Source organism: Narcine bancroftii, chromosome 7 (genome assembly GCF_036971445.1).
Source record: "Narcine bancroftii isolate sNarBan1 chromosome 7, sNarBan1.hap1, whole genome shotgun sequence".
NCBI lineage: Eukaryota > Metazoa > Chordata > Chondrichthyes > Torpediniformes > Narcinidae > Narcine > Narcine bancroftii.
The window spans coordinates 174,177,072-174,200,917 of NC_091475.1; the positions used below are offsets into that span (position 1 = coordinate 174,177,072).

At 40.1% G+C, this 23,846-nt stretch overlaps 1 protein-coding gene across 3 annotated transcripts in view; it reads left to right on the forward strand.

Moving 5' to 3' along the window:
- LOC138739413 (fibroblast growth factor 9) overlaps positions 1-23,846 on the forward strand; it is a 79,707-nt gene that overhangs the window by 45,060 nt on the left and 10,801 nt on the right. The window contains exons 2-3 of one of the 3 annotated variants that reach the window (XR_011342222.1): positions 7,172-7,275; positions 22,360-22,795. Coding sequence is in view for 2 of the 3 variants with exons in the window: in XM_069891396.1 (XP_069747497.1) it covers positions 7,172-7,275; positions 22,360-22,605 (350 nt within the window). In the remaining variant the exon portion in view is untranslated. Of the gene's footprint in view, positions 1-7,171; positions 7,276-7,746; positions 7,823-22,359; positions 23,507-23,846 lie in introns of those variants that run through there. The other 2 variants (XM_069891396.1, XM_069891397.1) reach the window with 2 other exon arrangements.

Genomic DNA, 23,846 nt, shown 5'->3' on the forward strand with positions numbered 1-23,846 from the left:
GTTGTAACTCGTGGTCCTGCTGGTGGCAATATCCCTGGGCAGCAGGAATTGGTGCAGCTCATCAGTCATAAATGAGGACCCCTGGATGGTGTGGATGTACAACAGGTACCCGAACAAGGTGAACAGGTTGTGCAGAGCCCCAATGACTGCGATGGTGGTTATGTCAGGGCAAGGGATGGCAAAGGGGAACTGCAAATATTCGTCAATAACCATGAGGAAGTATGTATTGCAGTTAGTGGAGGGAAGGGGTCCCTTGAAGTCCATGCTCAGATGCTTGAAGGGGCATGTGGCTTTTATCAGGTGTGCCTTGTCCGGTTGGTAGAAGTGCAGCTTTCACTCCGCACAGACCCTGCAGTCCCTGGTCATGTCTCTGACATCTGTGACGAGTATTTTGAGGTGGTTTGGGAGGAATTGCTAGAGTGGCTTGCACATACACATTTTAAAACACAGAATTTTAGCAGGACTTTTGCAGAATGCTTTTTGCAAATGAGCAACAAAGTATCAACATACAGCTGGCCTGGGAGAACATGTGATTTTTGCAAGCTGGTCAGAACAGTTTTGTTCTCAGAGAGAGAGTGTAAAACAGAGAGAGAGGGAGTCACAGAAATCAGTTCCAGAGGGACAAGCTGGGAAACTTTGGAAGGCTGCCTGGTCAAAGGAGAAGACTGGCGGTGTGAAAGGTGACCTGAAAGGAAAAGGATCACCTGGAGAACCCTGAAGGGGGCAAGTTTCATCAGCAAGACTGATTGAGAAGGAATCAGTTGCGGATGTCCTGGAAAAGGAATCCCTCTCTGAAAACCAGCAAGAACCCTCCTGAGTGGTAACCATTTGCCTGTTAAGCACCAAAGACTGGTGAACTTTGTTAATGCTAACTTCTGTGCACAGTATAAGAATTGCCTGCAACCAGTGAGATTGGACTGTGATCCAAAGAACTTTTCTAATCTTAAATATACATTACACACACTAGAGGGGGGGTTAAGTAGGATAAGTAAGTTGATAGAAATAAGTTAAAGCCTAATTCTGTTTTCTTGTTCAATTATAATTAAAAACTACTTTTGTTTAACTACCCCTTTGTGTTGTGGTACATATCTGGACTCCGTAACACATCCCCAGTGGTGTATGGCAGATTCTGAGATTTGATAAATTGAAAAAAAAATTGAAAATAAATTGAAAAATCTTGTGACACCAGGCTGGCAGAGGTCGTTGTGGAGATGATCCACCTGTGCGCTGGCACATGTCCCTCGTGACAGGGCATCTGAGGGCTCATTGAGCTTCCTCGGCTGGTACAGGATGTCGTAATTGTAGTTGGAGAGCTCATTCCTCCACCTCAAAATTTTATCATTCTTTATCTTACCCTGCTGTTTATTGTTGAACATGAATGCCACAGCCCATTGGCCCTTGAGCAGGGTAAATCGTCTGGCGGCCAGGTAGTGCCTCCATTGCTGTACTGCCTCAACTATCGCCTGAGCCACCTTCTCTACAGAGGAGTGTCAGACTTCAGGGCCCTGGAGGGTACGGGAGATTAAGGGTGGTGGCCATGGCAAAATCGGATACATCGCTCTCCACCTGGAAGGGGACAGATTCATCCACCGCATACGTTGCAGCTTTCGCAATGTCCTCCTCCATGCAGCAGAAGGCTCTCCGTGCTTTATTTGTAAGGTAGAAGGAAGTGGACTTGATAAGGGGGAGGGCTTTATTTGCATAATTTGGAACCCACTGGGTGTAATAAAAAAAGAACCCCAGGCACCTTTTCAGGGCCTTGAGGCTGTGGGGAAGGGGGAGGTCTGGCGGAGGCCACATGCAGTCGGGGTCGAGGCCAATGACCCCATTCTCCATGACGTAGCCAAGGATCACCAACTGGGTATTGTGAAAACACACTTATCCTTATTATAGGTCAGATTCAGGCATTTGGTGGTGGTGAGGAATTTCTGGAGGTTCGCGTCATGGTCTTGCAGGTAGTGGCCACAGATCATGACGTTATCCAGATATGGGAAGGTGGTGTGCAGGTTGTTTTGGTCTACCATCTGGTCCATCTCCCATTGGAAGTCGGAAACACCATTGGTAATACCAAAGGGGACCCTGAGGAAGTGGTAGAGGCGGCCATCTGCCTCGAAAGCTGTGTACTGATGTTCCTCAGGGCGGATGGGAAGTTGGTGGTAGGCAGATTTCAGGTCTATCATGGAGCACACAAGATACTGGGTGATTTGGTTGACCATATCTGTGATGTGAGGGAGGGGATACACATCCAGCTGTGTGTAGTGATTAATGGTTCGACTATAGTCAATCACCATTCTACATTTACCCTAGCCCTTGACTAGAACTATCTGAACTCTCCAGGGGCTGGTGTTGGCCTCGATAATCCCCTCGTCGAGGAGTATCGTACCTTTGCCTTTATAAACACCCTGTCCTCCTCATTGTATTGCCTGTTTTTTGTAATGACCGGCTTACATTTGGGGTTGAGGTTGGCGAACAGTGGCAGGGGTTGAGGCAGAGGGTAGAGAGATCACGCACCAGTTGGGTCAGAAGGGGTGGGGGGAGGGAAACAGAGCAACCGGTTAAGGAACTGCGGGATGCCAACTGTGAGAGGTGGAGAGGGCTGTCATATAGCATAGTGACACTCTTTAAGTGGCACTGGAAGTCTAGCCCCAATGGTACTGGGAAAATGAGGAGCTTAAAGTCTCTATATGTCATGACCCACAAGGTTAGTGTCACTGTAGTGTAGCCATGGATTTCTGTAGAGTGAAAATCTGAAGCTAAGGTGACTTTATAGGCAATCGATTTAGCCTCAAGGGAGTAACGTTGGACAGTGTCTGGATGAATAAAACTCTCGGTGCTCCAATTATCAAAAAGGCATTTAGTCACCTGGTCATTGATGGAGATGTCGATCATGGAGCGGGCAAGTTAGTAAGGGCTGTTCTGGACCAGCACTACTGACGCCAGGTTCGGTCCGAGGTTCAACTTGGGGTGAGTTGCCATCTGGGGGCATAATGGCAGCATCCACACAGCAGTGTGGGTCTCCCTGGAAGTCAGCGGCATCCAAGATGGTGACGTCCATGTCGCAGCGTGGTCATCCCTGGAAGATGATGGTATCCAAGATGGCAGCTGCCGTGCTGCACACGCGATGTTGCTGGGGCTAGAGGGCTGTGATCGGCATACTTTTGCATAGTGGCCCTTCTTCCTGCACTTGGAATATGTCACATCTTTTGGCGGGCAGCGTTTTCAGAAGTGTTTTACCTGGCCGCAGGAGTAACACTTTGGGTGCTCCTTGGAGACAGTGGTTGTGGTGGGGTTGTTAATCGGGCGCGGTAGCAGACTGGTGGCCTGTAGACCCCCTTGTGGGCCCGCTTGTAGAGTATGCTTCTGTGTTTTGGAGGGCGATCTCCAGTGACTTCACAAGATCGAACGCCCCTTTTAAGTCTAACTTACTCTGCTCGAGTAACCTCTGGCACACGTAGTCAGACTTGATGCCTGCAACATAGGCATCCAAGATCATGTCCTCCATATTTTAGGTGGCTGATACTGCCTGGAAGTTGCACGCCCATGCCAGTCCTCTCAGGGCCTGGAGGAACTCATTGCCTGCTTTGCCTGGTTGCTATCTGCGGGTGGCCAGCATATGAATGACGTATACTTCATTAACTTTCTCCCTGTATCGACCCTTGAGCATATCCATTACATCCACTTATGTGGTGGTGTCCCTGATCATTGGGAACTCTCGGGGTCTGACCCAGGAGAAGAGAAGATGAAGTCTGTTTCTGTCACTGGCCACGATGCTGGCTGAGTTTTGAAGGAAGACCTTGAAACAGTGTAGTCAGAGCACAAAGCTGTCTGAGGCATCGGGCGACTGTGGACCAATCACCAGCTTGTCGGATTTCAAGAGTTGGTCCATTATTAGTGATTAAAAACAATTGTGAATAAAATTGACATGCAATAAATAACTTGAGAGGCTGAGACTGAGTCACGGATCTACAAGCTTTTATTCACAATGGATGGGGACCTCATCGTGTGCCGTGACCTGGGCTTTCTGGGGTAGGGTCAGGGTGTTGGAGGCTTTATACAAGGTTAAAAGAAGGAGGGGCCACAGGTGCAGTCACAGGACGGGGTGGAACCTGGTAATCAGGAATTCAGCAGTTCACCACAGTCTTCAAAGACCCCCAGCGTTTGTGAAACAGGACCTGTCTTTGCTGAGTCCATGCTGCATCTGCCTGATGGATCTATTTTGCTCCAGATGCCTCCACTATTTATTCTTTCATGATAGCTTCAAACATTTTCCCATCTACAGATGTGAAATGAAATGGCCTCTAGTTCCCTGCATCCTTTTTTGGTGTGACATTCACCATACTCCAAACCAAGAGTTCAGAGAATTTAGCTAAATTATCACCAAAGCCTCTACTATAACCTATAACCCCATACGTTTTGAAGGGTGGGAAGAAACTGGAGCACCAGGGGAATATCCACACAGACATGGAGAAGATGTACGAACTCCTTACAGACAGTGTCTGATTCGAACCCGGGTGTCTGGCACTGTAATAGCACTAACTGCTACACTAAACGTGTACATTATAATCTGTTTATGTTTCAGTCTTGGGTTTTACATTTAAAACCTTATTTTGTCTATCATCTTTATTTGGAACTCTGCATGATTCTTAAAAAAGTTTATTAAAAATTGTGCATGTTGTGTTTGAGAATTTTTCATTGCATTTGGCTGCTCAGACAGCTTGATGTCATCACAGCTGCTGGGCTCCAGAGAGCTCAATGAACTAAGCCTGACAGCAAGTCTCAGAAGAGCGATCTGTTTGGTGTAAGGCTGGCCAGGCCTTTCTGGGGATATTTTTTCAAGGTCAGAGGTGAGTACGTGCTTTGCAGCTGACATCAAATTCTGGGTCAACACATAGCATGGATTGTTGTTATCAAAATTTGTTGCAGTAGCAGTTTGATTGTGTTGTAATAATATCACTTATCTCAAGGTTCAGTGCTTGTTGTTTGAAAATTCTTCATCTGGTTCTTCTGGCCTTCCTTCCTGCTGTATTCCATTACCTGCCACCATGTTACACCTCCTGTCCTGTTAACGGAACCTCAGATCACCTGTGAGCAAAACCACGGAAGATCAACTTGTACAAAATGAAAGTGATGTGTAAGCAAGAATAGTTTTATCATCATTTCATGCTTTATTTCCATGACCGGTGATAGTGAACTCTTATACATCTAAAGCATCTTCTGCCCAGAGAAAATGTTTTGCACACGAAGAGTACAATTTCTGAATTTTCTCTGTGCTCTCTGGTGCTTAACCAGACTGTTTATGATGATGGAGAAGCAAGTTTAACTACACTTGCGTTGTAGGCATGACTCTTTCCAAGGATGCAGTTTTTCAATTTAGAAAATGGCTGGCATTGTCAAGAAAGATTTTATTCAGTTGTGCTTGAACAAAAAAAACCAATGAACAATTGATGACATGACATTTCCCTGTTCAATTCTTTGAATCAGCTTATTTGGGGAGGGTGAGGGGACCCTTAAGCACATCAACCTAATCTGTTCCCCGATCCCACTGATTTCACAGTAAGAACAATTCCTCAACTCCAGAGCACAAGTGGGCCCACACTCTAAACGTGAAACTGCTTCAATTTACCTTTCAGCCTCAGTTAAACCACTTCCTTTCTCTTCGTCTTCTACCATCATTCTTCATACACAAGCTTTACATTTTCCTTTACCTTCTGCTTGGTTCTGCGGTCACCATTTCCACTCTAGGATCTGGTCCATCCATACTTCCCTTGGAATAAAAATTATTCATACAAGTCGCAGCTGCTGATCACTTTCCCTTGACTGTACATTTTTGAATATCCCCATCCAACCCTAACAAACATACCCCAGGATGATTAAAGAATTGATGTAGTTTATGGTGGAACACATGTATGACATTACCATATTGTACAGGCCCACCTCTGACCCTGTAACTCCTCCCTGTAAGATTCCCCAATAAAAGCTGAGCTGCCCAAGTCTCCCCACTTCAAACCATCCTCAGAACTGGGCCAGCAGCATGTGAAGATGTGCCTGTCATTTCAAGTTATTAAAGCCATTTAATCGAGTCTGCTTGTGGTTATTGATTGTGCATCATAGTCCATATTTGATGCTGTAGTTTTTGGGTTATGGTTTCTCAGGACTTTTCTTTCCAGTACACTGACTTCGGCAAATCCTCTTTTTCAAATGTCTTGGAATATTTATTCACAAAACATTCTGAAGGGTATCCTTTCTAGAAATCAACCAAGTCTTTTGAGAACTTGAGAAAACTATTATTTTAAGAGCCAACTAACAAAATCAAAAGGAAAGACTCCCAGTTGAAAGGTAATGCACATTGTTCAAGTTTATTATTATCATACAATTGTAAAGTACATCTGGACAAAACGATATTCGTCAGCCCTCGATGTAAATACATACAGTATTCAGCACACATATTTACAAGTGACTTATATGCAGTACATATAAAAAAATAAATAAATTGTTAAGTAATAGTAGATTCTTGGAGGGTTTGTATGAGCTCTGAAACTTCTGTATCTCTTTCCTGACAGGAGTAGCTGGAAGACGCTATGTGTGGGGTGGTAGGGGCCCTTAACGATTTTGCGAGCCCTCTACAGACAATGTCAATGGCAGGGGTGGAGGGAGGGGGTGGGGAGGAGCAGAGGGAGACCCCAGTGATTTTCTCTACCATTCTTATGATCTAATGGATTGACCTCCGATCTAATGCTCTACAGCCACCGAACCACATTGTGATGCAGCCGGCCAGGATGCTCTCAATCGATGTCCTGTAGGAAGTCGACCTTCTCAGGAAGTGCAATCGCTGTTGCGCATTCCTGACAAGTGAGGTGTTGTGTGTCCAGGATAGGTCACAAGTTAAGTGAACCCTAAGGAACTTTGTGCTCTCTCTAGTCTCTCCACGACAGAGTTATTGATGTGTAATAGGGGGTGGTCATTCCTAGTCCTCCTGAAACCCACACTCATCTCCTTTGTCTTGTCCATGTTGAAACTCAGTTTGTTATTCTCTCACCATAATATGAGATTTTCCACCTCTTCTCTGTAGAGCGACTCATTGTTGTAGACATTTAGAATGATGTTAAATATTTTTAAATGGATCTATTTCTTGTGTAAGAGCATTTATGATTATTACTGTTATTGCCATTAGGTATTCTGGAGTTCATTAGTATAGCAGTGGGCCTGGTCAGCATTCGTGGTGTAGACAGTGGACTCTACCTCGGAATGAATGAGAAAGGAGAGCTCTATGGATCAGTAAGTACACATTTTTATTTTGGATAGTGATGTGGTTAACGTTGATGTGAAGGAAAAGAACTGAATTGTTTATTCAAATGCATAAATAACCAATTGCAAAGAAATGAGAAAGGTTTAATTCCAAATTATGGGCAAGGAAACAGAAAGAGAATACAAATTGAAGCTCTTTGTACCAAACCCATATGTAATTCAAGCAGCTTCAAGGCTACATTGTTACATTAAAGACACTGTATCATTTTTTCACCAGTCTATCTATGCTCTTTTTCAAAATGATCCAGTGTTGCTTATATCGTATGCCAATATTTTGGGCCAACAAAAACTCCAGTGTCTCATTATGTTGACCTACAGACTGTGGCTTTAAATCAAAAGTACATTACTTTCTCATTGTTGTTCTTTCCTTTGCTCCTGATGCATAATTCTGTTACACGTACTTTTTTGGTTACAATTTGTGTTTGAACTGTTTCCAAACAGCTCAGCATTTAATATTATTGTTGACACATTTCCAAAGACAATTTGCCTGAAAATAACAGGATAAGAAAATGCCATTCCAGCTGCCACCCAGCCACCATGAATAATCTGATCTCTTCTGGAATCTTCCTGATTTATTGAATCGACAATGACAGCCGAATTACTTGCTACAGGTGAAATTTTCAAAACAATACCACTTGAAATCACTCTGTGACTCTATAGTATTCAAGCAATCACTCTATTTATCATGATTCAACCTTAACTGATTAATAAACTTGGAATACTCTCTGCAATTAATTGTATTGTATTAAACAAACATGAGCTCACCATGTTTACAAGGTGCACCTGATTCCCAATTAGCTTTACAACATCCAAATGAGCGGAACCTTTCTTTTGTCAATGGCTATTTATGCCACATATAACATTTTCTTGTTCCTAATGCAGACGTGTCCCTCTTTTAAACACTGTTAAACAATTCCTAAACTCCAGTTTCGACAAGTTACCAGTCACAGCCTGATTTATTTATCATTCACTTTTATTTTCTATCGTTAATATTATTTTCAAGCAAAGTTACTTATTTCCATTAATTCCATACCTTAGACTTGAAAATGAATCTGTCGAAAGACCAAGTAATTACACTAGACCAGTGGTTCTCAACCTTTTTCTTTCCACTCACACACCATTTTAAGTAATCCCTATGCCATCGGTGCTCCGTGATTTGTAAGCGATTGCTTAAGGTGGTATATGAGTGGGAAAGGAAGGTTGAGAATCACTGCTCTCGACCCAATTGTTACTGAAACATTTTGCTTGAGAAAAATTGTCATTAGCCCATTTCCTTTGGAGTTATGAAACGGTGCACATAAAGAGTCAATTAGGTACGATTGAAATAAAGGTTTTCAAACTTTTCTTTCTGCCCACATACTACCTTACTAATCACAGAACACTGATGGCATAGGGAATATTTAAAGTGGTATGTGAGCGGAAAGAAAAAGGCACTAGACAACAATTTTTTTCAGAAGGTTTTCTTTCTTGGATTGTGATAAACAGCTTCTCACTGAACACAACGATAATTTCAGATTTGCTCTCTCACATTGGAAGTTGGAGAAACATTAAATTAACTTGTATTGAATTAAACATGTTTAACTGCATAATGACGCTGACCCATTGCATTAGTTCAACTGACCTAAAAATATTTTGCTGCTAATTTTCATTTATACTCAGCATCTGATGCCTCTCAGTGTCAGTGTCCAACATAGTTGGAGAGCATTGATGGATCCTAATTGCCCTGATGCCACTTTTCCATGGTCGCAATGTCAGGGTGAAACCTTTCATCATTTGCTGACCGCACCTAGATCAGCAGGGAAGAAGTCCAAGTGCAAATGCAAAAAATGAATTTTCAATGGTATGGCATTGTATGCTTGAAGTATACTTAAAATAAGACTGCAAATTACAAAAAACGGGTTATATCTAAAAAAAAGGTACATGATAGGAAACTTTTAATGAGATTTTCTTTATGAGCAGCCCAAAATCCATAAAAAACAACAAAAAGTGTTCAGGAAGCAAAATCTTCATTGTCTATGCTATAGCTTTGCAATCACATGTCCACTAATTTAGTTACCTCCTCAAAAGAATTGCAGTAGTTTTGTGAGATATGGCACATTGCTTCTAAAACTTCAGTTGTTGCCTTTTATTGTCCTTTAGCAGCTGTTGGAAATCTAAAACAAAATTTGAAAATGCCAGAAGTGTGCAATGGGTCAGTCAGCATCTGAGGAGAGAGAAAGCCATCTTCTCACTTTTCCATTTCAGCAATAGAGAATATTGACCATAAACATTGATTATGTTTCTCCCTCCACAAATGCTGTGTAACCTGCTGAATGCTTCTAGAAATCTATTTTCATTTTGTTCATAAATTCTGTGCCCTTTAAATCACACAAGAGATTTGTCCTTTAATTCAGTTATTTTTGCATATGCGTTCGAGCCAGTTTCTTTTCCCATTTTTGGTTTTTAATCAAAAATACAAAAATATTTTGTGAAAAACTTTTATGGTTAAACTTTTATTTGATTTTAACTTTAACGATTAAAATATTTTCAAGAATGAATTCTTAGTTGATAATATTGGTGTACTTGTTTGTGTTCACTATTCATGGCCTGTGCCACCAGGTTTTCATTATCTGCACATACTTGCGGTTTCAATCCAATTTTTCTCCTGACATAAAGTCCTCTTACTGCTTTTATTCATTTATCTGTTCATGTAAAAGACTGGTGAGGGTGGAGATGGAAAGGATGACAGACAGAGAGGGAGAAAATAGTTGACTGCCCTATTACTATAAAAGAGCAATTCATATAACACTAATCTGGCTGTATTTTCTCCCTTTACATTTATTGACAGGATGTTGTGTGTTCTAGGCTCCCAATGTGTTTTTAGTCTCCTTGGTTCCTTCCTCCCCTCTCCCTTTCAGCCCCAAATTTCAACCTGACAAGGTCTTGAAAGGTTTCCAAGAATCCTGCCCATATTAAAAAAATGTGTCTGAGTGTTTCAATATTCACCTGGCAAACACCACAGCCCCACCCCAGACTCAATCACAGTGCTTCACTCCTTAAATTGTATCAATCCCATGTACTTTTCCTGTCAAAATGGTCTCATGGTGTTACCTCACTGAATTTCTCAGGATTCTGCAAAATTTTCCAGATCACATAAGTCTCAGGCTGCTGTTATATCTGCTCTGGCCCAGGTACAGCTTCAAACTGTCTTGCCTCTCACCCTCACTTCACCTCAACTTGTCTGAAAACCCAAAATCACACCCAAAACAAACACAATTTTTTTGTTTGACAGCACAGCTCTATTATTTTCATTCATCCATCTTGCAGCAACAGTCACATAGCCTGGTGTCTTGATAACTACTACATCATAAAGAAAGCTGTCATATTCTTCTTTATTCTTGTTCATTTACATCATTTGGCGTCTTTGGTATTGTTACTCACTCCTAAATTTCTCTGATGAGGTGTTAAGTTGCCTTCTTGAACTGCTGCTGCATGGTGAATCAACTGCTGGTATGAATGGGGAGGGATGTGGCTTCAGTGCTGGTGAAATGTTATGTTTCAAAGCCAAGGGATCCTGCAAGCCATGGCGTTCTCATGGGTCTGCAGCTTTCATCTTTTGTGGAATAAGTCATGGGTTTAGAAGGTACTGCTGGGACAGCCTTGACAAGTTCTTTGTTAAGTGCAAATAAAACAGGAAAGTCTGCAGACACTGTGGTTGAAGTAAAAACACAATGCTGGAGAAACACAGCAGGTCACACAGTGTACTTTATTTAGCAAAGATAAAGATACATAACCAATGTTATGGGCTTGAGCCCTTGGTTATGTATCTTTATCCTTACTACGTAAGGTACACTGTGTGACCTGCTGTGTTTCTCCAGCATTGTGTTTTTACTTTAAGTGCAATGTATTTTGCAGATGATATTCGAGAACAGTGCTTTGGTGGTGGAGTAACCTAAAACTTTGGGCAGTCAGTGGAGCATCTGAGTGGGCTGAATTGCCTTGGATGGTATTGAGTTTCCTTACTAATTTTGGAGCCAGTTGGCAAGTGGATAATACTCCTAATTTGTGCCTTTTAAGTGATAGAAACCCATTATGGAAATGAGGTGAGTCCTTCCCACAGCAAACCTAGATTCTGATCTGTCGAAGGAGCTAGGCAGCTGCTCCAGTTCCCTGGTGACACCCACAAAATAATTGCTGATGGGAAATATTGCAGTAGTAAGACCCTTCCCTATTTTAAATGGTAGGTGCTCAGGAATGGTGCCAGCATTTTGTAGATCATCCTCTTTGTAGTTGATGGACAGCTTCGTTGTATTGACGTCAATTGAACTGGACAATGATATTAGTAAATTGAACGTTCCTCCTCATGACCTTACAATGGATGGAAAGCCATTGATGAAGCAATCAGAGATAGTTAGGAAGAAGATGTAAATTGGAGATTATGGAAATCATCAACTAAAAATGTTGGAAATACTCAGCAGGTCTGGTAGTGTCGAGGAGAAAGAAAATGTGTTTCAGGTTGATGATATTTCTTACAAAAAGTCAAAGCTCTAAAATAGTTTCTCTTTATTAAGAGTGAAATAAATGGAGTTTCTGATAGGTATATGTGTACAGATATCAATGTAAATTAGAAAACTGTACACACAAAATTCTTTGATGGAAGTGGAAGGCATAGAATGAATTGAACTTCAAACTTGGATTACCCATTTTCTAACTGAAAATGTCATTTTTATTCCGATGTGGAAAAAACAATTTTATTTTTCAGGTCCTCTCAGAATTGTGAAAAAAGCAAACACATGAAAAATGGGGAAATGCCTCATTTCAGTTCTTCACATTCTCTAAAGCAGCCATTCTCAAACCTTCTCAATGGATGCTGTATATGCACCCCTCCCCTCCCACCTCTGCGGCCACAGCACATTTAAGGGGGGACAACGACCGAAATCATAAAATATTTTTTTGTTTTTATGTAGTCAGTAAGAGAGAAGTACGAAGAAACCTACTGCCTCAGAGAAGGGAACCCATAAACTTTGACCAAGGGGACGATGACCAAGAGGTCTGAGAGTGGGTGCTCTAAAGTAACCCTTGTTATAAGAGCTGGATTAATAGTCATTGTTCATGCGTATGTGAACCAGTTTTTTTTTAGTCTGGATGAGTAGACCTCACTATGGATGCCTCAGAGATGTTGTTATTCAATCTTTGCTGTGTTTGATCTGTGGACATCTCTGTACTACGTTGTCTTTTCAACTATATCACATCCTTTAACCTCATAAAATAAATGCCACCTTCTGGATCCTTAAAACATTACACCAAGAGCATAAATTATAAAATTGGCTCTTCCTCAGGTGTGCTATGGTCTTTTATATCAGAATAACGCTGTTGGTAACAGATAGTAAAATACATTACCAATGAGAAAATGTTACTTGTGCAGGCTAACACCAACTGCTGGGACATTTTATTGAATGAATGCACTTTACTAATTTTGATGCGGCTACAGCCAAGATTAAATTTTGCTTGAACAATATTTTGGAAATATCACACAATTGTTGCAGGAGAAATCCACAAGCACCCAGATAATGAAATAACCAAAACATTTTAGAATGTTTAAGCCTACTTTGAAACAAAGAAAACATTTAAAATAATGAAAGATTTAGAGCATTTAGAAGAACTTGTTTGTGCTGACAAATGTGCTAGTGAGCTACATGGAGTTAGATTGTCCCAACATTAATCCTGTCTTTGTGTTACCTGACTCAACAGCTATAATTTTTTGTTGCTGATATTAACATACTGATAGTGAATAAAATACATGGGAGTTCCTGATCGTTGCGCAAGTGTACAAAGTATACCCGAGTGAATGTTGGGGATAATTTTATTCAGAGTTTTCTTCTGTGTTTGCTGTGTGTGCATTGTCAGTTCACTGGTACTTTGTGATGAATAATCCACTGAGGCAGCCTTTTGGGTTGCAGCATACACATGAAGAGTAGCTATTTGATTGAGCCACGAACACTGAGCTGTTCTCTTTTAGCTTGTCCCAGATGAACAGATCCTGGACAATGACTTAAAACAAAGGATATTGTTTTTGACATAATTGGCATTATGGAGCAAACAAAAATGTTACAACCAATCTTCCTTCTTTGTCCATGTATCAGATTGTGAATTAACTTCTCCACAGGAAAGCACCACAGAAACTAATTAAATGACCCATTACTATCAGATATCCCGTAGTTTCCTCACTTTAGTGATTTCCTTTCAGTTATAATAAGGCAATTAAAACATGATTTTTTTTTGTTTTCAATTTTATTTGTGAGCATTTTGTTTGCAGCAGTAGTGTGGACTTGGACGTAATTAAATGGTCCCATGCCTATCTGAAATATTTATTTCCAGAGATGTAGCAGAGTGTTTTCAAAATCACTGATGTCTATTTCCAATCAGAATTTCCTCCAGTATCATTATTCACTTGATTTTGCTCTCTACAGAGGGTACATAAGGTTTCTTGTGAGCAAATGCACGACACTTAATCCATGCCTTTCAATTGTATTTAAAGAAGAGTCAGTTAATCAGGAACAACTCTCTCTAGGGATAAGATGGGTTTGTGAATAAATGGATAAAGTAACCAGAAATATACACACTTCACAACTTAGCTGAGTAAACTGAATATTTTTCTTGTCTTAAGAAAAAACAAGGTTTGGCTATGGATAATTCTTGGATTTACATAAATGCTGGCACTGAGGCAAAAGAGATACAGCAATGAATTGCCATATTGACACGAGCTGCAAAGGTGATGTTCCCAACAAAGATGCCAATCTTAATCAGTTTGCAAAGAAAAATTTAGTGGCAATAAATCTCTTGAAACAAAGCACATGCATATCACTATATATTTCAAAAGAATTGAACACCATAAAAAGCATTATTCATGACTGCATTTTGGAAAAAGAATTTGCAGCTGTAAAACATATTCTGATCCATCACAGTAAATCAGGAGATCATACATATACTTCAGCCTTAGTGAGAATCGGTTGATCATCTTTGAGCTTGAGATTAACTGCATGCTATGTAAATTGTTAATCCTGATCTCATCTGTAATCATACACTAATTGTAACCCAAAACAAATAAAATTTATTCCCATCAATAAATAGAACTAAAAGAAACAAGTAGCAGCCATGAAATGCACATGCAGGAGCTCCATCCCTGTTCAGCATTCAGTTCTTAGAGCATTTAATCATTTTGAGCTACTATTTCATAGAATTAATAGCAGGTTGTGAGAGCTGTGAACATGTGGATCACTTGCTGGTGGGTCACAGGACACCTTGGTGATCCTACAATGTACCGTCATTATCCCCATACAAAATTATCTTTGACACCTGATGACCTAGAAGCTGGTTCCTGAAGGTATTATATGATCAAAGAGGAAAATATAGGCAAGGTTAGCGTGGTGGTTTGTGCAACTCTATGGCAGTACCATCAACCTGGGTTTGAGTCCGGAACTGTCTGTAAGAAGTTTGTACCTTTTCCCTGTGTTTTAAGTGGGTTTACCTCAGGTGCTCAGATTTTTTCACACCCTCCTAAACATACAAAGTTTTAGATTCATTTGGGTGTAACTGGGGAGCAGTCTTTAAATGGCAGGAATTGGCTTTTACCATGCTATAAATAATTTTAAAAAAAAATTAATGATAAGGACTATGTTCATTAAAATCACAAAATGGATCTTTTTTAATGTATTATGTTTTGATAAAACATTCATTTTCCTTTTTTTTGTATATCCAAGTATTACCACTTCTCACACCATAAATGATTGAGTAGATGGCCTGATTACCAGTTTCTAGTCTTCTGCAGATTAAGTTTTGTTTATTTGTCACAAGATAAAGTGAGAAGGTCTTCTGCAATCTAATTTTACATTCACCTATGCATTTATCACAATTTCAGAGTGTAGGATTACAATGAAAAGGAAGATCAATTCGCACTAAACAAGGCATGAGATCACTGCTATGGGGTTTATTCAGGAACCCAATAGCTGCAGGGAAAAACTGTCTTTAAAATTGGTGGTGCATGTTTTTACACTCAAGCCTTTTTACCAATGGGTGGAGAGAAAATGAGTGTGTCCAGGGTGTGATGGGTCTTTTAGTATGCTGGCTGTTTTTCCTAGGCAACGAGAGAGGTAGATTGTATTATGTTCTGAGCTGTATTTACTACCTTCTGTAGTTTCTTCCTTTCCTGAGCAGATCAGCTCCCAGAAAACACTGCAAAGCCTCCAGCAAGTATACTTATGATGGTGCTCTTGAAGAAATTGCTTTGGGAAAAGGAGGTACATGCTGAACTTAGGCTTTCTAAGAAAGTAGATGTGTTGGTGCATTTTCTTGATTGTCATCGATGGGCTTGTCTTAGGTTGGGACATTAGAGTTACGTAATCCTAAAAATTTAAAGCTATCTAGCCTTTTGATTTCTGTCACATTAATATGGGCAAGGATGTGGGCTCTGCCCCTTCTCCTGAAATCAATGATTCTCTCCTTTGTCTTAATGACATTGTGAAGTTGTTATCTGAGCTCCATGCCACTAGACCCACTCTTTCCTGTATTCTGACTCATCGTTATTTGATACCGAGTCCATTACTGTGGTATCATCAGTAAATCTGACCATGGAATTGGAAGAAATTTAGTTGTACAGTCATGGGTGTGTATAGTAAGGAAGTGAATACGCATCTTTGAGGAGGCATAAATGTTGAGTGTGATTGTGGAGGAGATGTTGTTACCTCAACTTCATTGATTCTGGTCTGTTAAGACAATAAGTCAAAGATCCATTTTTCCATGGGGTACTAAATAAGAAATCACAAAAGAAGATTTTGTAATAGGACTTTATTCTATTTTTTTTCTTTCTGCTGTGTTTTAAAGGTAAGAATCATATTTTACCTGTTTATTAACTTAAAACAAATTAATTATGTTTGCTCAAATGCCATGGTCCAGATGAAGTATTTTGTTACGACTGAATTTATGGGAAATGAGAGCTATAAAATAGTTTAAGATAAAATCTTTGTCACAGTTCAATACATTTATAAATTTCAAAGTTATTACAAAAGAAAGGTGGTTATAACTGAATTCCTTCCTGAATTTTTTTAATGGAGTCACCTTCAAATCTTCATCAGTACCTGTACAAGGAAACATTGAAGACTCTAACTCAATTCAGAACATCCCAATTTCTCAAAGAGAGCTAAGACAGGCTTCACATTTGTTGCACTACCAATTCACCACATTATACAGAGAATTGTGATTAATTGGCTTTAATCACCATAAGACATCAACACATCTCACATGTTGCTGGCCCGGTTCTAAGGCAGGTACTGGGGGAGGGGTTTGGGCATAACAGTCTTTATGGGGATTTTGAGGGGAGGAGTCACAGGTACAGGGGTGGGCCAGCTCATGCAGTACATTCATACAGACAATACAGTGGTTCTACCACAACATTAACGTAATTAGCAACCTAAAACCAGGGGTGCGGTGCTCATTTTTTAGGAGCTGGAGCTCACCAAAAACAATGACAAGGAGGGGCCTGGAGCCACCCCATGAGGTGCCGGAGCGGCACTCCAGTGGGCTCCAATTTTAGGCAACTGTAAATAAACGCCTGTAAGTTGTCTGAGGCCAGAGTGGCACTGGATATTTTCATTTGTTTTAACCAGATTACTGGGCGACAATGATCATTCTACTGCATTATTTGGGCCGCCAGAAAGAACTGCTGAAAGTAGACATTTCGTTTGATATCTGGAAGACAATTCTATTAACATAATAGTTGCAAAAAGTGATGGGTATTGTTTAGGAATATGGTTAATTGTATTCAACGAGCATGAAATATAGATTGTTTTAGTTGTTCATCCCCCTTGAGGAAAATAATTATAATTTGTTAACTGGCATCATTGGGAATGTGATTGATATCACAGTTATACCTGTAATTGTACAATGCTGGAGAGACTCAGCAGGTGAAGCAGTGTACTTTATATCAGGGGCGTAGCCAGGACATAAAAAAGGCACCACGACACGTACCAAATAATTTTATACATTTTTGTTTTATACTTAACATCATACCACAAGGAAAATACAGTTTTAAAGATAGTACATAATTGTTATTTTGTATTTAAAATCAAAACATGTGTTATTTAATTATTTTACATTTTAAACGTAAAATGAAAACAAAATGAAGCAATAGGAAAAATGCATGAAGCAACCACAACAGCCTCTTTCGTCTCGGCTTCATTCTAGCAAAGTTATCTAATACTTTATTATAATCTACCTCAGTAGCCAACTGTCTTTCAATGGAGAGCAAAGCTAACCCAGCCAATCTATCCTCGCCCATTGTAGAACGAAGGTAGGACCTTATGTGTTTGAGCCAGCTAAAGGATCATTCCTCAAATGTGCTAGTTATTAAGGTCAGAAAAATGTGGTCCAATGTGGACAGGTTAGGATAAATGGAGCATGATCATGAATTTTAGTAAGTTGTTTATGGCCAGTTTCTTGACACTTGAATTTGCCTTTCTGCTGGTGATCATTATGTCCTTGTACATGTTTTTGAATGAAAGAAACTCTTGTATGATTTCAATTTGACTGTCGATGACATCAGAGTATGTGCCTCCTAAAAATTATAATTTGTTCACATTATCTGCATTGTCAAAATGCTTTGGATCTAAACCACTAGATTTGGAAGCCACATTTTTAAAATGCTCAAATATTTTACGTGTTTTATTTATAACAATAACTAGGATTCAGCTATGAATTTCTTTTGGACATCAAATATTCCTTCATCTTCTACAATTTCTTCATGGAATCTTTTTCTTTTATGATCTCTGTGCTGCTTGTATTCCACATTAATATCACATTTTTGAGCCAACTCGGTTGTTACATTTTCAATCTGTTTGAATTGAGATTCATACTCATTTTGCGTGCTTTTCATACCTTTTTTCAAAAACCTAAATCAAATGAGAAGCCGTTACCAGATCTAGAGTCTGTTTCTGTAAAAATATGGATAAATTGAAAACCTTGTCTAGTACTTTACTCCAGAAAGTAAGAACAACTAAGAATTTGTAAGCACTAAGTGCTTCCAGTATAGCCTTTGCCTCAGTGAGCTGTTTAGGAGTACAGTTTTTAAAAAATCTCATCATTGCAGAATTCTTTGCAGAGAAACCACTAGTGCTGGTAAATTCTGCAAGACTGCCTTTACTTCTGACTTTCTGGATGCCCATCTAGTATCACAAAGTTTCCTTAGAGTCAGTGCGAAAGATTTGATATGATTGCGTTGTTGCTCTACTTCCAGAAAAAAGGTATAGACACTTTCTAGAGTTCCAAAAAACAACTTGGTTTGAATACTGGATCTTACTGCATCAATTAGAACCAAATTTAAACTATGTGCAGTCCATAAAGAGTGCATTTGGAGCAACTTCATCTTTGTTTGAAGACCAGATATTTCACCCGACATGGTGCTTGCTCCATTGTATGACTGTAACACATAGTTATTGACAGCTGGAAGAAAAATCTTCAGCTCTTGCTCCAGTTAATTCCCTGAATTGTATAAATTTTTCCACTGCATCACAGTTTACTGTTGCATATTGCAAGGATAAAGAAAATTGATCAGTTCTGCTGATATCAATTGTAGAGTCAACAATTATTAAAAAGTACTTAAGGCACCTTGATTTCAACTACTATCTTTGAAAGAACCTGGGCTGTTAAGGACTGTATCAGATCAGTTTGTATATCCAGGCTGAGATATGTTGCATTTCGATCACTCAGTAATAAACGTTGCTCCAGTAAGGTATTGTTTTTGACAAACACCCTAATAAGATTTAAAAAATTACCTTCATTTGTACTTGGGGGACCTAAACCTTGATACTCACTATCACCACATTATGCCAATCCATGTTTTCCCAAATAGAGAATTATCCTATTTTTCTCTACGTCTTTCTTTCCTGCCATTATAAGGCTAGCCAAGATAGTTCTGTCGTTGAACAAACAAAATTTGGTAAGGAAAAGATTTTACTCCACTTTTTTGTGACATTCACTTTTTACATGTTTTTCAATTTTGTGCATACCTTTAAAAAAAAATCTTGCAACCAGTTTTTGGATCCCTCCAACCATCCGACTGATTTGCACAAAGCCACCAAGCAAAACAAAGCTTGGTGAGGAAACCAGCCAGTGCCTATCCATTTCTCAACCACTTTTAACTTGTTTCTTATACCAAGTTGCACTGAAATGACATCCAGCTTCATCTTTTGGAAAACTGTCAAAATTATCTTTAAGACCTGGCTGACAAGGGCACATATTAGATCAGGTATCACAGGTGTTTCACAAAACAGGTGTGGATCTGCTGGGTATTCCGTATTGGTGTCAATGATCACAGAGTCTTACTGTGTCATCTTCGTCCTCTGGACGATGGTCTGCTGTAGTGGTCATGTCTTCTAGGGGCTTTACTTCCACCACCGGTGCAGCTGCAGCAAACAGGGTAATGTCACCAGCCCCTAAGCCAAAAGTAGATGTTAGCAAGTCTTTAGAGGGTTCCACCTCAGGTGCAACCAAAATGGCCTGGTACCATCTCCATCTCCTGGGATGAAGGTAGGTTACAAGTCTTCAGAGGGTTCCACCTCAGGTGCAACCAGAATGGCCTGGTACCATCTCCATCTCCTGGGATGAAGGTAGGTTGCAAGTCTTCAGAGGGTTCCACCTCAGGTGCAACCAGAATGGCCTGGTACCATCTCCATCTCCTGGGATGAAGGTAGGTTGCAAGTCTTCAGAGGGTTCCACCTCAGGTGCAACCAGAATGGCCTGGTACCATCTCCATCTCCTGGGATGAAGGTAGGTTGCAAGTCTTCAGAGGGTTCCACCTCAGGTGCAACCAGAATGGCCTGGTACCATCTCCATCTCCTGGGATGAAGGTAGGTTGCAAGTCTTCAGAGGGTTCCACCTCAGGTGCAACCAGAATGGCCTGGTACCATCTCCATCTCCTGGGATGAAGGTAGGTTGCAAGTCTTCAGAGGGTTCCACCTCTGGCGCAGCAGACGTCTTGTGCTTGCCGAATGAAATGTCGATGTCCATTCCCTGACATTTTGACGATTCTTTTTCTCGATTTGCAATGCCTTTCATTTTCTTTCTGACCCACCCAGGTAGTTTCTTCTTATTGTTTTTCTTCATGGCATTCCTAATCAGAAAAAAAAAATCTATGACTACAGGACTAAAAGTTGGGGGAATGATGATTGCACCAACGGTAGGAGAGCAAGGAAAGTGCATTGGCTAGGCCACGGGTGCCGGTGTTTTGACTTCTAAACGCACACTCGTTTCTCTTACATTAAGCAAAATATTTCATTACCTAGCTTTAATATACATAATTGTATTCTACATTAATTAATTTCACACTTCAGTAATAGTGTCATTATGTAGGAAACTTACATTTATCTGGGGTTGTGACTTGTGACATGAAAAAGGTGAAGTTCCAGGGAATCATCTAGCGTCAGAGAGGAGGTGATGACGTCACGGTTTGTTTTAGTTCCCTAGATGCCAGTGGCCACCAGTGCATCACAGGAGACTGAGCACGCAGTTCAAAACACCGGGAGGTTTGCCGAATAAAGTAATGAATGAATCCAATAAAAAAAAGGTTGACTTTTATCGCACAGAACTAAAGAATTAAAAATTGTTGAAAAGGCGCCACTTTGGCCCGCTCCCTCTCTAGCTATGCTACTGCTTTATTTTTCTTTCTTCTCTTTGGCTTGGCTTCGCGGACGAAGATTTATGGAGGGGGTAAATGTCCACGTCAGCTGCAGGCTTGTTTGTGGCTGACAAGTCCGATGCGGGACAGGCAGACACGGTTGCAGCGGTTGCAGGGGAAAATTGGTTGGTTGGGGTTGGGTGTTGGATTTTTCCTCCTTTGTCTTTTGTCAGTGAGGTGGGCTCTGCGGTCTTCTTCAAATGAGGTTGCTGCCCGCCGAACTGTGAGGCGCCAAGATGCACGGTTTGAGGCTTTATACAACAAAGATAAATATACATAACCAACGTTTCAGGTGTGTATCTTTATCCTTGCTTTATAAAGTACTTCATTTGACCTGCTGAGTCTCTCCAGCGTTGTGTTCTTACTTCGACCATGGTGCCTGCAGACATTTGTATTTTACTTATATTGTACTGGAAGGGTTAAAAGCAATTGTAATGGAATTTTTAGCTTGCAGAACTCAGGCCTTGAGACAGGCCTGCTCAAAGAAAATATCAGCTTGCCTGGAAACATATTCTCCATCATTGTCCTGAATCCTTGGAACCTCTCTGTATTGTAATGAAAACTCAGCAATTTATCTAGCCTTCAATTTTAATTTTTGCAATGTTGAGTAATTTCATAATTTGCAAATTAATGCTCTCGTGCGGTAAGGTCACATTTGAATGAGTAAGCTTTCCATATGAGAGGGATAAAGAAACATGTAGCAGACTCATTCTGGAATCTGTCGGAACACATTATATGAAGATAGACAGAGGATGTTTGGAGGAATTTAAACTTTTCTACACTGGAGAAACAAGTAACAGCCATATATTGTATGGGTGCATTTAAATGTGCTAAATGATAATGGTTGGCCTCGAGTCCCTGCTAACAACCCTCCTCCCCACCCCCCCGCCACCTCTGAATGCCCCTGGGGAGAGGCAGGAGCAGCTGAATCTTACAATCAGTAAATGAAAACAATATGAAGCATAGCGCTTCTTCAGATTTCTGCTGTTGTCTGAAATTGTTTGGCAGTTTAGGAAATATTTTAATGAAAGTAGGCAATATGATTCCAACCCAGGAATGTATGATAGCTCTCTGATAGTCTTGCAGATTCTGGGAATCACTCCCAAGAGACTCCAGTCTTATTAGGGGATTTGTCAGATTTTTATCCCAATATTTTCGATGAAATTACAAGATGATGAAATTTCCAATGACTAGACTCCACAAAGTCACTCTTCGGGGAAGATAATTGAGAACAAACTTTGTTATCTTGACACATTAATCTATCCAGTTAATGAGTACAGATTGTATGGCATACTTGATTAAATATTTGTTCCCCTGGTTTAATATTTCTATTTCTATTATTTTTTTAGGAGAAATTGACAGCAGAATGTGTTTTCCGGGAGCAATTTGAAGAAAACTGGTATAACACCTACTCATCGAATCTTTATAGGCATGTGGACACTGGAAGACGGTACTTTGTTGCATTAAACAAAGATGGAACCCCGAGGGAAGGGACTAGGACTAAAAGGCATCAAAAATTCACACATTTTTTACCTAGACCTGTGGACCCCGACAAAGTACCTGAATTATACAAGGATGTTTTAAGCCAAAGTTGATGAAGACAATCCTTTAGTTTGGACCACTGAAAAGCAACCACTATAATGGGTTCACGTGGTGGGTTCTAAACGACTAGCTGTGTCATCACATCAGCTCTACTGTTGCCAAACTTTGTCGCATGCATTGTGTATGGAGGCTTGGAAGGGACACGCTGATTTTGTTCTGCACTTACAGTTTGTCCTCTCAGAGGTGAGCCTGTGCCCACTTGCTTGGTTGAAAAAAAAATGTGTAAGAGGGAGGAATATAATGAAATGCTGAGGAGAAAGATGGCCTGATGCATGCTCCAGGATGGGACACGCTTTAAATTTTTTTGATCTGTTCTATTTTGTTGTGTATCAGCATAGCTGCCATACTTTGATTCATCAGGATATGGGCTGGTGACATACTCAAGCCCACACTGCATTAATAATGGCATGGAGGACGCAATCGGATGTAAAAATGAATTTAAAAAATGACCAGCTCAATGGTACTACCCCTTAGGGCTTTAAGCAAAGACCTCTTAGTAAAGAAAACAAAAAGGTTAAATTTATTTATAGAAATTCCAAAGGCAACATTATATTTATTTTATATATTTATTTATTATATAGAGTTTATTTTTAATGAAATATGTACAGGCCAGATAGGCATTTCCGAAGCTTTAGGCTTTGTAAGTGTAAAAATGCCAGTGGCCACTATGAACCTGTGGTAAGTTCATGTGAGTTAAGGTAAAGATGCATGGATATAAAAGGATTCCAGTAACCCCACTGTTCTAAAGGTGACAATCTCATTTGAGCCTAGACTATTGTAACACTATGAACAGCACTCATTATATTGAGGATTTTTTTTTTGGACTGCTTGTTTTCTGTCTCCCTGTCCTCTGCCCTCTCCTCCTCATCGATTAAAGTTAAAGTTGGGTCGTCAGATTCTTCTTTGTCTCTTTTATATCCAATTCAGTCCAATTCACACTACTGGGGCTTATTCTATGTCTCAACAATAGGACAACGTTCACAATTGCTGTTATATGACTTATTACTAAAAGCCTGCAGTTTTATACCAGATTTAGGTAGTAAAATCTCCCAATTTCTATTTCTCATGAAGTGTTCTTGGGACTAGTGTTCCTCTTTAAGTATTATATTTACCAAGAAATTGGGAAACTCCTCGAAACAAAAAGCTGAGAAGTTGACAAAAAGGTTCAAGAAAAGAAATCCTGTTTCATAATGAATATAATTCTTAACATAGTTTTACTGAAAAAGGTCTTCAC